The sequence below is a fragment of the Aquarana catesbeiana genome, linkage group LG01 (assembly GCF_042186555.1).
Source record: "Aquarana catesbeiana isolate 2022-GZ linkage group LG01, ASM4218655v1, whole genome shotgun sequence".
Classification (NCBI taxonomy): Eukaryota; Metazoa; Chordata; class Amphibia; order Anura; family Ranidae; genus Aquarana; species Aquarana catesbeiana.
The window spans coordinates 506,825,433-506,843,427 of NC_133324.1; the positions used below are offsets into that span (position 1 = coordinate 506,825,433).

General features: G+C 42.4%; 1 protein-coding gene across 18 annotated transcripts in view; it reads right to left on the reverse strand.

Moving 5' to 3' along the window:
* FCHO1 (FCH and mu domain containing endocytic adaptor 1) overlaps positions 1-17,995 on the reverse strand; it is a 253,496-nt gene that overhangs the window by 111,529 nt on the left and 123,972 nt on the right. For all 18 annotated transcript variants that reach the window (XM_073593488.1, XM_073593480.1, XM_073593471.1 and 15 more), the window contains 2 exons: positions 11,987-12,091; positions 4,612-4,710 (listed from right to left, as the gene is read on the reverse strand). In XM_073593488.1, coding sequence (XP_073449589.1) covers positions 4,612-4,710; positions 11,987-12,091 — 204 coding nt within the window. The remainder of the gene's footprint in view (positions 1-4,611; positions 4,711-11,986; positions 12,092-17,995) is intronic.

A 17,995-nucleotide genomic window follows, 5' to 3' on the forward strand; every position in this document is an offset into this window, starting at 1 on the left:
CAAAGCATGAGAAGGTACGTGCTCCATACAGGCCCCAGTGGTGACACTTAGTCATGACATTTTACTTTTTTTACGATTTTGCATAAGAAAATTAAAAAATTTCTTAGAAAAACTACACTTACCTTTCCTGCCGCAGGGTTTTCTGTGGTAAAACCAACAGACCCAATCTTCCCCCTTCACGGTGGTTTCCGTTAAAAAACCTTCAGGAACCAGGGAACCCACACTCCTGAACCTGTAATAGCACCCCGCCAGTAAAACTTTATGGCTTTAAAATACCAAAGTACTGGATCCCGGGGTCCAGCTCTCTAAAAAGAGAAGCGTTTCAGGCAAAACCTTGTTTCTTTGGACACGAGGCCCGGGTACCATTCAATTCGGCCTAAAAGACACTTTGAATGGATCCGGCTGCAAAGCTAGCCCCAGCAAGGATTGCTCCAGTGGAGCTTAGCACAGCACATCTTTACTCGTGACCAACATCTTAGACACTGGCGAAAAAACTGAGGTACTCCCAGTTGTGGGGGGGGGTTATATATGGAGTGGACTTCCTGTCTTAGGGTGTGCCAGTGTCCACCACCTGAAGGTGGCCTATGACCCACATAGTAACTACTATGGCTCTGTGTCCCGTGATGTACGATAAGTTGTACACTCACCTTTTCTCAGCCAGAGCAGTTTTTGCATTTTTTTTTTCACACGTTTAAAAAAATCATTTTAGGCCTAAAGACTACATAAAACCCCCAAACATAATATATTTTCTGAAAGCAGACACACTAGAGAATAAAATAGTGGTAGTTTAAATTTTTTTATGTCGCTTGATATTACTGCACGAGTCTAGGAAATGCAAAATTACAGTAAAAAAATACAAAACAAAAAAAACAAAAAAAACTTAAGTCAATTGTAGGGCAAACGCAATAAACTATCCAAATTTTGGGTAAAATATAAAAGACAGAGGTTGCACAAAACAAATAGATACTCAACATTGCAAACCTTTAAATATGTGTGCACCTGTGAAATGGCGACAAACTTCAGTACTCTATATTTTCTATAGGTGACGCTTCAAAAGCCCCCTATAGGTCATCAGTTTAGGGCAGCCTTTCTCAACCTTTTCAACACAGAGGAACCCTTGAAATGATTCTCCGGTCTCAGGGAACCCCTGCTAAAAATCTGAATCTACAACTCATGATACATTAGTGTGATAGTCAGTGGGAAAAATGGTCCTTACACTTGTCGTCATTGGGAAGAATAACTTCCTTACAGATAGTTAAAAAGATCAATGGCGTCAGTGGGGAACTTTTCTGAGAGGCAGAAATTGCCCAATGCTGAAGGAACCTCTAGCAACCTCTGGAAAAACCCTAGGGTTCCACGGAACCCTGGTTGAGTATCACTGGTTTAGGGTTACGGTGAAGGTCTTCTGCTAGAATTTTTGCTCTTGCTCTGACGTGTGCAGTGATATGCAACATGTGTATCGCAAGCGGCGTTTCACGCGTAGGCACCACCAACGCATGCATTTAAGTTCATGCATGTGTATATGTGGGGTGGGGGGAGGATTTTATGTGATTGGGTGTAACTATACTTTTTGCTTAACTACTTGCTACCCAGGCCAATTCTGACACTTCGCTCCTACATATAAAAATCAATTTTTTTTGCTAAAAAATTACTCAGAACTCCCAAACATTATATATGTTTTTATTTAGCAGAGACCCTAGGGAATAAAATGGTGGTCGTTGCAACTTTTCATCTCGCATGGTATTTGCGCAGTAATTTGGGGAAAGAAAAACAAAAGTTTCATGCATTAAAAAAAAAACAAAACAAAAAAAAAAAAGGGTAAAGTTAGCTCAATTTTTTGGAATAATGTGAAAGATGTTACGCCGAGTAAATAGATACCCAACAAGTCACGCTTTGAAATTGTGCTCACTCATGGAATGGCGCCAAACTTCGGTACTTAAAAATCCCCATAGGCGACGCTTTAAAATTTTTTTTACAGGTTTAGAGTTGCAGAGAAGGTCTAGCACTAGAATTATTGCTCTAATTTTAACGTTCGCGGCGATACCTCACATGTGTGGTTTGAACGTCGTTAGCATATGTGGGTGTGACCTACGTATGCGTTTTCTGTGCACGAGCACGCGGGGACGCTCTAAAATGATTTTATTATTGTTTGTTTTACTTTTATTTTTCTATTTTGACACTTTCCTTATTACTTTTTTTTTTTTTAATTACTTTTATTCCTATTACAAGGAATGTAAACATCCCTTGTAATAGGAATAGTGCATGACAGGTACTCTTTACAACTATAAGTCCCCACATCTCGCCCTAGGCTGGGAAGCCAAAAAAAAAAAAAAAAAAAAAAAAAAAAACGATCCTGGCTTCCAAGCCGAGGCAGCGGCATTTTTTCCCATGCAGAGGCCGGGCGTGACATCATAGCATCACTCCCAGCCACTGTCTTTGAAATGGGGGGCCGCAGGTGAGCCAGAAGAGAACTCCCTGAACGGCCGGAAGTCACAGGTATGCAAGGTATACACCTATGCAACACTGTAGGACACCACTGCCCTCTAGTGGGAGAATACAGACAAGACACCTGGTCTAAAGCCCAAACATTTAAGGTGAACATATACCCCACTCTGTCTTTTTTTTTTTTGAGAAAAAACTGAGGTACTTCCTGTATAGGAGGGGTTATATACAGGGGGACTTCCTATCGTTTTAGTTTGCCAGTGTCCAATTACCTATAGGTGGCGTATAACCCGGATAGTAATTACTATGGCTGCTCTGTATCCTGTGATGTACGATAAAATAAACAGCGCATCAGTGTATAGGGCTACCCTCTCCTCCAGCCAGCGTGGAGGCCTTTAATGTTTGGAGGAGAAGTACGAAGCGCCTCGGCCACCAGTCCTATCGCGATGGCAAACAGGGCCAGTGAGAGTGGGCAGCCGTGACAAGTACCTCTATGCAAAGAGGAGGAGGATAAACCACCTTCCAACCGAACCAAAGCAGTCAGACATCTATAAAAGCAGCAAGGAAAATCCCATTCTTCTAAGAACCCCCATAGAAAAGTCCACTCGACAGTGTCAAAGGCCTTCTCTAAGTCTAGGGAGGCCACCACCCTGGAGCCCCGATTGGAACGCAGTGCATGTATATTTGTGAATAACCTGCAAAGGTTTATATTCGTGGATTTATGGGCCATGAATCCGATCTAAAAAAAGGGTCAATCTCTGTTGGGAGCAATTTCTGCAATCGTAATGTGAGGAGCTTGGTTAGGATTTTAAAATCCTTAAGCAAAGCAATGGGTCTATTACGAGGCACATGAACAAGGATCCTTGGGAGACTTGTAAATTAGGACAAAATGGGCATGGCTCAGTGTCAGGGAGAGTGCCCTCTGCCAGGCAGTGTGATTATAGGAAATCCAGTAAGGAGTCCAGCCAGTCGGAAGCCAATGCAGCATCAAAGAAGCAGACACAATCCCATCCACAATCCGGAGTTTGCTGGGGAAAAGTAGACTACAATTGACACCTATGTCACGGAGACGTTTGTGAATCTCTGTAAAAGGCCTGCCGGTGTTACTGGACCTCCGGAGAGAGTAATCTGGAAAAAAAAGAAGCTTTGGCATCCACGAAGATCAGGTCATCACCTTTAGTGATAGCTGCAGCCACCCCCCAAGCCCCCTTTTTACTTACCTGTACCCACTTTATCTCGCGCGGGGGACGAGCATATGGGCAAAAGGGCGCCGGGGCCAAATCCTGCTTTCTGTGTGAAAAGATGCAGAAGCAGGACTTGGGAGCGTGCCCGCATGTGTGACGGCGAAGGAGGGCGCTTCTCTGACAGGGCACTCGAGAAGAGGAGGAGCCTGGAGCGCCGCTGAGGGAGCCCAGAAAAGGAGAGGAGCAGGGTCACTCTGTGCAAAATCAACTGCACAGCGGAGGTAAGTACAACAATTTTGTTTGTTTTTTTAAAACCCCGAACCTTTACAACCCCTTTAATTAAGCTGAAAAGCAAGAAAATCAATCTTTGCTGTCCGGGATTCCTTGCAAGCTCTAATTGTCTCCAGGATGTCAGCGTGAATGGGGAGGACTCTGTGCTACCAACGGCACTCGCCTGTGTGCTGACATGGTACCGGCTGAAGACCTTGTGGTCAAGATGGCCATGGAAGAGTGGGGAGTGCCAGACTAGGAGCAAGTGGAGCATGACTTGCCCGAGGCCATGGAGGATACCAAAAGGAGCCGGTTCACACGAGGAGAAGAGTACCGTTGCAGAGCTGGGAGATTAAAGGAGATCACGGTATGAGTTGTAGGAGGTAAGACAGGATCGGAGCTCCAGCACCAATGCGCCTGTGATCTGTATCACATTCTGGCCACGTCTAGATGTTATTCGATTTTTACTCCAAGAGTATATAATGAGTTTGGCAATGCTAGAGAAATGCTTAAATAATGCATTACAATTTAAACTCACAAGATTTAAGTCGACTAAATGTACTGGAGATTTTAGTCGACTAAAACTAAAAGAATTTAGATGACTAAAATATGACCAAAACTAAAATGGCATTTTAGTCACTACAACTAAAACCAAATCTGACATCAAAATTAACACTGGTTTCAACAGATAATATTACCAACAACCCACACTTACCTGTCCAATTTGTACATGAGTATCCTCCACAGAATGTGAATATGCTGTAACAAGTCTCTTCATTTGTTTAAGATGAGCTGCCTCTGTATCTTGAAATAACTGGAAAACAGATTGGGATATACAGCGTTAAATGTTTTTAACAATCATGCGACTGCAATATATATTCTTTTAACTCATTAAAGAGGAAATTCAGTTGGCCCTCTGATATTTTTTTTTGTTTTTTTTTTGTTTTTTTTACTCGTTATGCAGCATTGTCCTGGATTCAGATATTCAGATACTGACCTGCCTGGCGGATCTAGCGGTGTCCTGCTCAGTCAGTCATGTCAGTAATAGGAAGCTGAATGCCTCTAAATGCAGCTCTGCCCATCAGCTGCTGTGAGCCCCTACTTCTACAACCTCCTGCCCCGGTAAGGGGGCAGGGTAAGAAAGTAAAAAAAAAAAAAAACTGATTTATACTGTGGAGGAAGGTCGCAGTGCACAGAGCCTTCGATGAATGGGGCAAGAGGTTTAGGTCCGCTTGTCTACTGTGTCTAATGCCTTGGATATGCCAGACATCTGATGTCAAATCAATCTTCCAGTGAGGCTTCACTGTCCAATACTCAAATGTCAACTTCTTCCATCAGTCTGGCATAAATCTAAATGATGAAAATTGATCTCGAGTCCATCCTTCGAGATGTTAATAATCCTATCAATGTATCATACTTTCTCTCAGACGAGGGGCTGTCCGTGTACACTTGGTACATAAACATACATAAAAGGTACATAGACGACATATTCCTCGTCTGGGAGGGCCCAGAGGACATCCTATGCCAATGTCTTTACGCTATGAATAACAATTCATTTAACTTAAAATTTACCATAACTTATGACCTGACCACTGTGACCTTTTTGAACACTAGCATCACTAAAATGCCAGATGGACGTCTTGTTAGCGGTTTCTATCGCAAGAGTATCGCTGGCAATACCATACTCCACGCTCACCGGTTTCACCCTACCAGTCTTGTCAACTCAATACCTTTCAGTCAGTATCGGAGACCGAGAAGGAATTGTTCTATGGACTCAACCTTCAAACTAGAAGCTGATAAAGAATAGGTTTTTGGAAAGAGGCAATAGAAAAACTTGCCTTTAACAAAGTGAGTAGACTCCCTCGTGAGGAGCTACTTTTCAAACATAAAAAAGTCCCTAGTGATCTTCCATCTACAAGTGAAATTTTGAGACATACTAATCAACAATTAGAAATTAAAAGAATTTTGAATAGGCATTGGCCTATTCTAGCTGAAGACACTGTAATTAAAGTGGAGTTCCACCCAAAAGTGGAACTTCCACTCATCAGATTCCTCCCCCCCTCCGGTGACACAGTTGGCACCTTTCAGGGGGGAGGGGGGTACAGATACCTGTATATTACAGGTATCTGTACCCACTTCCGGCATAGATAGCCGCAGAATCTGCGGTTATTTACGCCACTTCCTGCTCCCTCCCCGCTGCCTGCTGGGAAACACACGGGTCCCAGAGGCAGCAGGGACCATCCGTATTGCACTGCGCGACTCGCGCATGCGCAGTAGGGAACCGGGAAGTGAAGCCGCACGGCTTCACTTCCTGATTCCTTTACCGAAGATGGAGGCGACAGCACCCGAGGACGGAGAGACGCTTCGGCCTCGGGTGCCGACATCGCGGGCTCCCCGGACAGGTAAGTGTCCATGTTTTAAAAGTCAGCAGCTGCAGTATTTGTAGCTGCTGACTTTTAAAAAAAAATTTTTCGGCGGCGCTCCGCTTTAAGCATTCATCAACGAAAGACCAGCCGTTACTTTTAGAAGGGCTGTTTCATTGTGGAACAAAGTAAGTAGCGAATTGCAGAATGGGAAAGGTGATCCATGGCAACAAGGTGGCACTTTTGTCTGTGGTGGATGCTGTTACTGTACTTACATGTTGGGGAAAAGTGAATTCTCCTGAATCCTTTGATTTAAAACATTTTGCAAATTGTTGCACACAGGGAGTAGTATGTATGATCACATGCGATTGTGGTTCTTTCTATGTTGGTAAAACCAAACAAGAACTATGGTAATGTTTATATTGACATATCCGTTGCATGCAAACCTGTAACCTGGATTTACCATTAGGAAGGCATGTTACGAAGATCCATGGGGGTAGATTTCCAAAAATTAAAGTCACAGCACTGGATAGGATACATATACCCCAAAGAAAGGGGGATTGGAATAAGATACTTTTACAAACAGAACAGAGATGGATATACAAATTAAGGGCCACTTCCCCTCTGGGGTTAAATGATGCCATCACGTTTAAGCCCTTTTTGAAGGGTTTTGCGTCCGGTAAAACAGATTAATTATTGGATTTGTGTGGGGTTTTTTTTGTTGTTGCTTTTGTCACCTTTATTTTCAGATATCTTTAGTCCCAGTTTTAAGATTTTCGAATTGTGAATTTTTAATAATATCCAAGAAATCTTGCAAGATTTAACCACTTAAGGACCAAGCCTCTTTCTGAGATTTGTTGTTTACAAGTTAAAATTTTTTTTTTTGCTAGAAAATTATTTAGAACCCCCAAACATTATACATTTTTTTTCTAACACCCTAGAGAATAAAATGGCGGTCATTGCAATACTTTATGTCACACCATATTTGTGCAGCGGTCTTACAAGCGCACTTTTTTTGGAAAAAATACACTTTTTTGAATTAAAAAAATAAGACAGTAAAGTTAGCACATTTTTTTTTTTATATTGTGAAAGATAATGTTACGCCGAGTAAATTGATACCCAAACATGTCACGCTTCAGAATTGCGCCTGCTCGTGGAATGGCGACAAACTTTTGCATGTTTTGAGTTACAGAGGAGGTCTAGGGCTAGAATTATTGCTCTTGCTCTACTGATCGCAGCGATACCTCACATGTGTGGTTTGAACACAGTTTTCATATGCGGGCGCTACTCACGTATCCATTCGCTTCTGCATGCAAGCTCAGCGGGACGGGGCACGTTTACATTTTATTTATTTATTTTACCTTTTTTATTTTTACACTGTTCTTTAAAAAAAAAAAAAAAAAATGATGTCACTTTTTATTCCTATTACAAGGAATGTAAACATCCCTTGTAATAGAAAAAAAGCATGACAGGATCTCTTAAATATGAGACCTGGGGTCAAAAAGACCTCAGATCTCATATTTACACTAAAATGCAATAAAAAAAAAAAAAAAAAAAAAGTCATTTTGGAAAAAAAAAAGGCTCTTTAAGAGCTATGGGCGGAAGTGATGTTTTGATGTCGCTTCCGCCCTGCAATGGTATGGAGACGGGTGGGGGCCATCCTCCCCCTCACTCGTCTCCATACCTAGGAAGGACAAGCGGTGGAGGGCACTGGAGTGCGGCGGGGGGCCTCTCCCGCTGCCGATAAAAGTGATCTTGCGGCAAATCTGCCACAGAGACCAATATTATCGGAAACCGGACCGCCCGCCGAAGAAGCGGATACCAGGGTTATGGCAGCTAGCTGCTGCTACAGTAACAAAGATATCCCTTTTCAAAGTTAGGACGTATATCAGCGTGCGGCGGTCCGGAAGTGGTTAATATCATTAGTGTCCATGTGATCTCAGGTTTTTGGCTCATTACGTGCGGCTGCTTAGTGGTGGCTCCTCTGGGCTCTTGGGTCCTCCACGCGGACGTGGGGGGTTTGTGTCTGTCCAATGGACGAGCTCTCCCCCCTTCTTGCCTTTCTGCCAGCTTGATCCCCCTTTTTCGGGCAGTTTTGGACACACGTCCACGTTGTTGGTGTGCCCATTGTGTCCCTGCATGGTCACCATCTATTTGAGCCGCACTGCTTGGAACACATGTCAGCAGCAGCCATCCACACACCCGGGGGCGGCGGGGAGGTGATTGGGAACTAGGGGAGATCAATGCTAATGGCTTCAGCTGGGGGCAATATATCCCCCCCCCCCCCCCATTCAGCCAGTGGAGTACATGCTTTCAACAAATTTAAACTTTGAATGTCCCTCTACAGCTCTTCTTTTTCTGGTTTTACTATAGGGCTTTATAGGAAATTGCTCTCCTTTTGCTGCGGTTATCTACCATCCAGCTCTATACATATATTTTGTGGCCTCTTACTCTTCCATTAGGTAGGTTTCATTTGTGTATTGTTAGACTTTATATACTTTATTGGATGTTTGTTTCAAATTTATACAATACTACATTCACCCTGATTCTTATAATCAATAAGCAAGGTCTATAAGAATCTATAAATCATACTACCTTTTAAAAAAAAAATGTATGGATCAGCTAAAGTATCCCTATGCTTTCATTCAATTCAGTGAATGCGAGCAAGCCTTCTCTGTTGCCTTCTGCTTGACAGTCATTGATCTTCTGTGGGGCTTGAGGTCTGGGTTGGGCTGAGACCCGTGTGGTCTGCAACACTAAGCCATTACCTGTCGGTCTGGACATCCAGTCACGTTCATATCTTTGCAAGTGCATTATACTTGGTTGGAATGTCATATGGAAATAGTAAAATCACGTACAATCTGGTAAAATTTTATATAAATTTAATTATGAATTTTCTTTTTTGTTTTCTTGATGTATGTAGGATTGCTTCCACTTCCTTATACCCTGATGAAAACTTTATATAAGCTGAAACGTTTGGTCGATGGATATGCAATTTATTTTAATAATTTCATGTATCCCTGCAATATATGTATATTGTAGGAATGGTATAAGATCGGGACGTGAAGTGTCTAGACCAGTCAATTTTAAACCTGTTTAATAAAAGTTTTTATGCACCAATTTATAATTGTGTAATTTCTATTGCTGCAACAAAGCCCCATGGGAGATATCCTTTGTCTAGTGTATCAGGGATGGAGCAGTCTTCTTCCCATGATATAACTGCTACTCTCTGCTTTCGCCTTGGATGTGTTACCCATTTTGCAGCTGAGAACTAGGTCTGGGCAACTAAACTTCAATGACTATTGGTAAAAAAAAAAGGGTTAAAATTCATCCATTCCAGCTATCTAAATATGAAAGTGTTGCCCAACATCAGCCACTGCAATGCACCGGTTACCACCTTCCTTGTAAAGAACTATCTATTCAGTGCCTAAATGGAAATTTCTTTCACTTTGCCTTGAATTTAGGCTCTGAGTCTGGACCTCAAACCAGCGCTGAGCCCAAAAAAACTATAAAAGGCAGTCAATACAGTTGGTGAAAAGCAACACAAACAAGAGGGGAAGCAGAGGGTTGGTAATAATAGAAATGATTAATCTGATGTAAAGCCAAGGAGGGGAATTTATCAAAATGGAAGCAGCCAGAATCTGAAGCAGCTGTGCATGGCAACCATTCAGCTTTTATGTTTAATTTTTGAAGCATAAAGTAGTATTAAGCACTTTGCAGTTTTTAGCCTAACACTTTAAAAACCATAAAATAAACATTCCCCAGTAAACTATTTGATAGAATTCCAGTTTACAACTGTCACAGCTACTGGCTCCTGCTCTCTCGGTACCTCTTTCCCTAAACTTCTGGTCTTCACAGGAAAGAGTGGACAGTGCAGTCTCCACTCAGTCTGTTAGTATGAAAAAGGGAGGGTGAAGAAGGGTGGAGGAGCAAGGACATACCTTGCCATCGTAGGCTCTGGGGGCTGTGTGTTTCTATTGATGCACAGAGTGTAGGGAGACAATTTTAGTTCATACTTTCAAGAATGACTCCATAGAAAGCTGCAAGAGAAAGGAGTCACCCTGAAACCAATAACCTGGGTCAGCAGTCATGGCACTAGCTTAAACTGGTACATAGCTAAGGATTAAAAACTAAAGTTGTTGCACATTCTTTGATTAAATTAGTTGCTGAATGTGCTTTAAAAAAAAAAAAAAAAAAAAAACCGAGGGTTTACGCAAATTATGGACAAAGATTTTTTTGGTCACAGGGGTGCACTTACTTTTGCTCTCCTGTGACCCAGAATCAGCGGACAGCAAGCTAAAGACCGCTCCAGGCTCTGGAAGGATCCCAACCATATTGTTGGGATCCACCTAGATGCCTGAGCGTGGCTAAGAGCCAGAGCCAGCTGCTCCTGCCCCATTCCCCAGCCCAGTGCTCCAACGAGCGCTGGGGGGGGCAGATCAGAGAGTGGTGATTAACAGTCACTGCTCTTAGTTTCAGGCAGATTGAGAACTGAGTGATCAGCGGTCATGTGATCACTCAGTTTTAGTCTTAGAGTCGGCGGAGGACAGCTGCATCATCAGACTTGTGTAACACCATGGAGGTGAGTATGTATGTTTTTTTTTTTTCTCCTTTATTATCACTTTAAGGGCGTAAAATGTGTTACGTTACAGTATCTCTGTATGCTTCTGTATTCCTGAATAAGGTTTGTAAGTCGAAAGTTAAGGGCATGATAATTGCCTTAGCACACAGCACAACCTACAGGTTATACTCTTTAATCACTACACAAAAGAAAAAGATGTATGTAGCTGTAGGCTCTATGAGTAAGTGCCATTTAGCTTAAAACATGTTAGAAGTCACACCCCTCCTGCTGTATTGATTATAATTTTACAATAAAGGATTTTTTTTTTTTTTACTAGACTGTAAACAACTATTATCTTATTTAATTAATTTTCAGCGATGAGCTTTATGTGCACCTAGGCATATTGTGGGCATGCCTGGACTGACCTGGAGAAGTATGTGTTTTCTATTGTATTTCAGTATACTATAGGTACATGGGCCACCGCAGCCTTATTCAGTAATCAGGATCCAGTCACAGTTTCAAAAATAACCTACATGGCATATAACAGGGCCTCACCCATAAGAGATTGGTTTTGAGCTGACATGCCTTTTAAACAGTAGACCACCTAAAGAACCTCTTGCAAAAAAATCATCAAAGTTGGTATATTCAGGTACTCTCACTTTTCACCCTTTATTTGCAACTGAAATATTGCTTTATGGAAGGTGGCGTGCACATTCTTCCCAAATCTAAGGTTTGCAGGGTGGCTCCAGCAGGTATCTGCAGGTGCCAAGAAGACAAGTTAAAGATTCCTTAGTATGCTTACTACGCAAAATTATCCATAGGGTCCTTTCACAAGGGTGTTCCGTTTTTTTTCATCAGTTCCGTCATATTTTTTTTAAAGAAAAATGGATTCAGTTTACTTACATCCATTACCAATGCAAAAACAGACCATTTGTCTGTTTACATCCGTTTTTTTTGTCTGTTCAGTTTTTTTAAACAGAAGAAAATAGGGTTTGTTTCCATTAAAAAAAAAACGGATGTTAACGGAGGTGCTTGCCCACAGAAATATATTGGTGTCCGTTTTTCATCTGTCACAGATGGATAAAAAAAAAAAAAACAGACAAACGGAGCGCCTGTGTGAAAAGGGCCTAACTTTGCACTTTATTATAAAAAGTAAAATCACTGACCTGTGCAGACTGCAGCATCTTCTCCTCAAACTCCTTTCGTACAGCATTGTATTTTTCCACTGAGCCTCGCAGAGACTTTGCTGCTTTCCTAGTCTTCAGCTCTGCCTGATATATTTAAAAGGTAATTGGAAGAAACAGACACTTTTTATATCTGTCCACAATGAGCATTAGCGTTTCAATTTATTTCAACAGTTTGATGTATAACCATTTGTGGGCACCAGGCTTAATTGAAGTAAACAGAGCATGTGCTGTATGCTCTATATTTCTGCTCACTCCCCCACCGCATTTACCTACAATCCTGCTGTGTAAACAAAGCAGGTTTTTTAGCTGCTGCAGTAAAAAAAAAAAAAAAAAACCTGACAGTGTTTATAAACACTGTTCATGCACATACAGAGTATCATTTTTACTTTGTATTTACTGTTTCATTTTATCTGCAGAGCAAAGGGATGAACTTCAAATCGAAGAGATGCTTATCCTTTCCTCATATTCTAACACATTTCTTTCCGATATATTAAGAACAAAAATACTTTATTTCTACTGTTGGTTGCCAGAATGTATTTTTACATATACAACATAAAGATAAACATCAGTTACTCAGAAATAAATGCATCAACATCTCCCTGTCCCCAGTTTAAACCCCTGCTTTACTTTTTTTTTTTTTTTTTAACAATCTGTACTTATTTAATTATGCTGAAATCAACACTGCATTGTAACAAAACCAAAACTTAGAGATTAACGCAGAGTTGTGGGTAGCTCTGCTATACGGCCCCTTTCATACAAATTTTGTTTGAAAGGGAAAAAAATAAAAATATTACATTCTTTTTTTTCTCTTTTTTTTACTCGTCAGGTTGCTTTGACATTACATCCCCCTTTTTTTTTTTTTATATATATTTAGGCTGCTTCCGCACGGAGTGGGCTTGCTCAGTGGGGATTGCAGAGCAGACACAGTCCACTCTGCTCTATGGTGAGTCGGATGTAAATGGACCGCCTGTGTTTACACCTGACTGCCATCCGATCCTCCGCTAGATGGAAGGGGAATGGATTCCCATCTGGCTGTTTTTATCGATTACACCTGCTGCTCCTTAAAGAACAATAAGAAACTGACAGGTGGACCCTAATAATACTAACACTCCTGCCACATCCAAACTTCTTTTAACCTCCTCCTTTGATCTGAAGCAATGGATACATGCTCCTACTCACTCTGAAGGCAATACCCTTGACCTGGTTTTCTCCCACCTATGCACTCCATGCAACCTCTCCAACTATCCATTCCCTCTCTCTGATCACTACCCTATTAGTTTCACTCTCTCCTTCACCTACTCTCCCTCCAACTGCTTAAAAGTTACCTGCAGAAACCATCTCAACCCTTCTCTTCTCTCTACCGACGACCTCTATGACAAAATCTCACCCCTATCCTGCACCAAACCTAGCCACTTCTGTCTACAACGCTTCACTACTAGCCTTACTGGACTCACTGGCCCCCTCACTACACACAGAATCAGGCCCAACCCCTTCAACCTTGGCAAACAGATGATACTAGAAGTCTGAAAAAACATAGTCTTGCTCAGGAGCGCCTGTGGCGTAAGACTAAGTCTCAGAAAGTCTTCAACCAATATAAATCTGACCTCCAAAAACACAATTCCAGCCTCCTCACTGTCAAGCAGACCTATTTTCACCACTCTCATTAATAAGTTATCATCCTGTCCCCTTCAACTCTTCTCCACCTTCAACTCTCTACTTCGTCCTCCACCCACTAACTCACTCACTGCCCAGGAGATCGCCAATAACTTCAAAACAGAAGATTGATACAATGCGCAAGGAGATTTCTACTGTTCAGGTACCCTCCACGCTCTACACCTCATGCCCACAGGTACAATTATTACTTCCCTCTTTCAACCCCACCATTATAGAAGAGTTTACTAAACTATTTGCTAATGTCCATCTTACCACCTGCCCTCTGGATCCTGTTACCTCGCAAATGCTACGTCCACTCCCTGGCTCTAGTCTACACTCTCTAACTCGCATCTTCAATCTTTCTCTCTTCTGGCATCTTCTCCAACTCCTTAAAACATGCACCTGTCAGCCCCATACTTAAAAAGCCTTCACCTGACCCATCCATACTTAACAACCTACGCCCCATCTCCTTGCTAACCTTTATATCCAAACTCCTTGAACTTCTGGTCTATAACCGACTGAACGACCACCTTGCTGATAATAGCCATCTTGATTCCCTACAGAAACTGCGCTATTAAAACTAACAATCGATCTTCTAACAGCCAAAACCAACGGACACTAATCTTGGACCTCTCTGTTGACTTCGATACGGTCCTCCTCAAAAAACTCCATGACTGTACTTCTCTGCTGGTTCTCCTCCTACTTATCCAACCGCACCTTTAGCGTTACTTACGATTCTACTTCCTCTTCTCCTCTACCTTTCTTTGTTGGGGTCCCCCAAGGTTCTGTTCTTGGACCTTTCCTATTATCAATCTATACCTCCTCCCTTGGTCAGCTGATAGCCTCCCATGGCTTCAATACCATCTCTACACTAACGATACCCAAATCTATTTCTCTACCCCTCAGCTCATTCTCCGTCTCCTCACGTACTACTAATTTAATAACAAATATACCAGTCTGGATGTCACACCACTTCCTCAAATTCAATCTATCCAAAACCGATCTTATCATTTTTCCCTTTCCCTTCCCCGAACGCTGTCAAAATTGATGGCACAACTATAAGCCCATCCCCACTTGTCAAGGTCCTAGGTGTAGTCCTGGACTTTGAACTCTTCTTTAACCACTTCAATACCAGGCACTTTCGTCCCTTCCTGCCCAGGACAATTTTCAGCTTTCAGCCCTGTCAGACTTTGAATGACAATTGCGTGGTCATGTAACACTGTACCCAAACAAAATTTTTATCATTTTCTCCCCACAAATAGAGCTTTCTTTTGGTGGTATTTGATCACCTCTGAGGTTTTTATTTTTTGATAAACAAACTAAAAAAGACAAATTTTTGAAAAAAAAAAAGTTTTTCTTAGTTTGTCATAAAATGTTGTTTTCCCTTTCACTGACAGGCACTAATGAGGTGACACTGATAAGGTGGCACTGATGAGGAGGCACGGATATGTAGAATTGATGGGCACCAATAGGCGGCACTGATGGACGGCACTGATAGGCGGGTGTGATGGGCACCGATAGGTGGTACTGATGGTCAGCACTGATGAGGTACTGATGTGTTACTGACAGGCATTACTGCTGGGCACTGATTGGCACTGTGGTGGGCTCTGATTGGCACTGTGGTGGGCACTCAAAGGCTTTCTTATTGGGGGAATGCAGGGCACTGATTGATAGCTTATTCGTTTACCGGCACTTCCTGGTTAACGCTGTGATTGGTCACAGCTGATCACATGGTAAGAAGCCTCTAAAAGAGGCTTCTTTTTACGATCGGAGATGCGGGGTGTCAGACTGACATGCCGCACTCGCGATCGCCACGGGCGCACGCTGGCATGTTATCTTGCTGGACATCATAAGATACCCAGTCAGGATAACAGAACCACTTCCCGGCCGTCATTCTGCATATGGCGGGCGGGAGGTGGTTAAGCCCCATGTCTAATCACTGTCCAAAACTTACCGCCTAAACCTCCGCAACATCTCCAAAATACGCCCCTTTCTCACCAATGACACAACAAAGCTCTTAATTTCACTCCCGCCTCGACTACTGTAACTCCGTTCTCATTGGCTTACCTCTTCATAGTCTATCCCCCCTTCAATCCACCAAGAATGCTGCTGCCAGACTCATCCACCTTACCAATCGCTCTGTGTCTGCTACTCCTCTCTGCCAATCCCTCCATTGGCTTCCGCTTACGCAACAAATTAAATTAAAAATACTAACAACTTCTTACAAAGCCATCCACAACTTAGCCCCCAGCTATATCACTAGCCTAGTCTCTAAATACCAACCTATTTGTTCCTCTCAAGACCTCCTGCTCTCTAGCTCCCTCATCACTTCCTCCCATGCTCACCTCCAGGACTTCTCCAGAGCCTCTCCAATCCTATGGAACGCCTTACCCAGTCTGTCCGATTATCTCCTACTCTATTAGCTTTTAGACGATCCCTGAAAACATTTCTCTTCAGAAAAGCCTATCCTACACACACCTAACAACTGTATTTGCATTTTATCCATCACCTCATCGCCCACAGCTATTACCTTTTGTTCCACTTGACCCTCCATTCTAGATTGTAAGCTCTAACAAGCAGAGCCCTCTGATTCCTCCTGTATTGATTTGTATTGTAACTGTACTGTCTTGTCCCCATGCTGTATAGCGCTGTAGAAACGGTTGGCGCTATATAAATCCTGAGTAATAACTGACAGGTGGACCCAATCAGACCCCCCATTCTCAGCTCTGGAGGGGGGAGGGGGGAGTGGTGTAAAACGGACATGCGTCTGTTTACACCTGCTGACATCCAATCCGATCCAATAAAAACAGGTGGATGGGGCTTTGTTCTCCTTCCGTCTAGAGCAGTGGTTCTCAACTCCTGCCCTCAGGACCCACTAACAGGCCAGATTTGAAGTATTACCTTGGGGAGATGCAGACTAGAATACTGTAATCACTGAGCAGCAAATGAAATCACCTGTGATGTATTTCAGTTATCTTGAAAACCTGGCCTGTTAGTGGGTCCTGGGGACAGGAATTGAGACCCACTGCTCTAGAAGATCGGATGGCAGTCGGTTTACATCTAACTGCCCATAGAGGAGAGCGGGCTGTGTCTGCTCTGCCTGAGCAGAGCAGACATGGACCAGCCATCTGCCTGCTCTGTAGTGATCAACATACAGATTCTCCGCTGAGCAAGCAGACTACTAGCAGAGCCTGTGCCGTGTGAAAATAAATGAAAAAAAAGGGATACATTTTCATCTGCATGTGATGTCAGCTAGAGCTGCACGATTCTGGCTAAAATAAGAATCACAATTTTTTTGCTTAGAATAAAGATCACGATTCTCACGCCGTAACATCTTTCACATTATACAAAAAATTGGGCTAACTTTACTGTTTAGTTTTTAACAATTTAAAGGGTAAGTTCACCTTTACAGAAAAATCTCTGTAGAAAATACCTCGTCAGGAAGGACGTTTTAGAGCATTCTAATTGGTCAGTGCCGTCACATGGGTGGCGCCGACCAATCAGCAGCTGCATAGCCCATCCAATGAAGAAAACAGCTATTAAGAAGATGCGTGGATGCCGAGGGCATCTCTAAGCCCCGGTATAACCTGACGTGGATATACCGGGGCTTAGAATGGGAGATTGACGCAGTTGGTTGAGGGGGACCAATGTAAGTTTACCTTACAGATTTTTCTGTAAAGGTGAACTTACACATTAACCACTTCAGCCACGAAGATTTGGCTGCTCAATGACCAGGCCATTTTTTGAGATTCGCCACTACGTCGCTTTAACTGACAATTGCGCGGTCGCGTGATGCTATACCCAAACAAAATTGATGTCCTTTTTCCCCACAAATAGAGCTTTCTTTTGGTGGTATTTGATTGCCTCTGCGTTTTTTATTTTTTGCGCTATAAACAAAAGAGCAACAATTTTGAAAAAAATATCTTTTACTTGTTGCTATAATAAATATCCCACATTTTTTATAAAAAAAAAACAAAAAAAAAAAACTATTTTTTTTCCTCAGTTTAGGCCGATATGTATTCTTCTGCATATTTTTGGTTAAAAAAAATGTAAAAATTTTTTTTTAAAAATCGTACTAAAGTGTATATTGCTTGGTTTGCGCAAAATAGGGAATAGATTTATGGCATTTTATTATTATATATTATTATTATTATTATGGGACTGTCTAGGAGGAGAGAGACATCGGTGTTCATACATAGTATGAACACACGATCCGTTTTCTCTCCCCTGAAAGAACCGGGATCTGTGTGTCGCAGGAGCCCGGCGGTCATCGAGCTCGCTGGACACTCGCATTGGGGTTGGGCACATGCGCCCCTAGTGGCCAAAAGGCGAAGC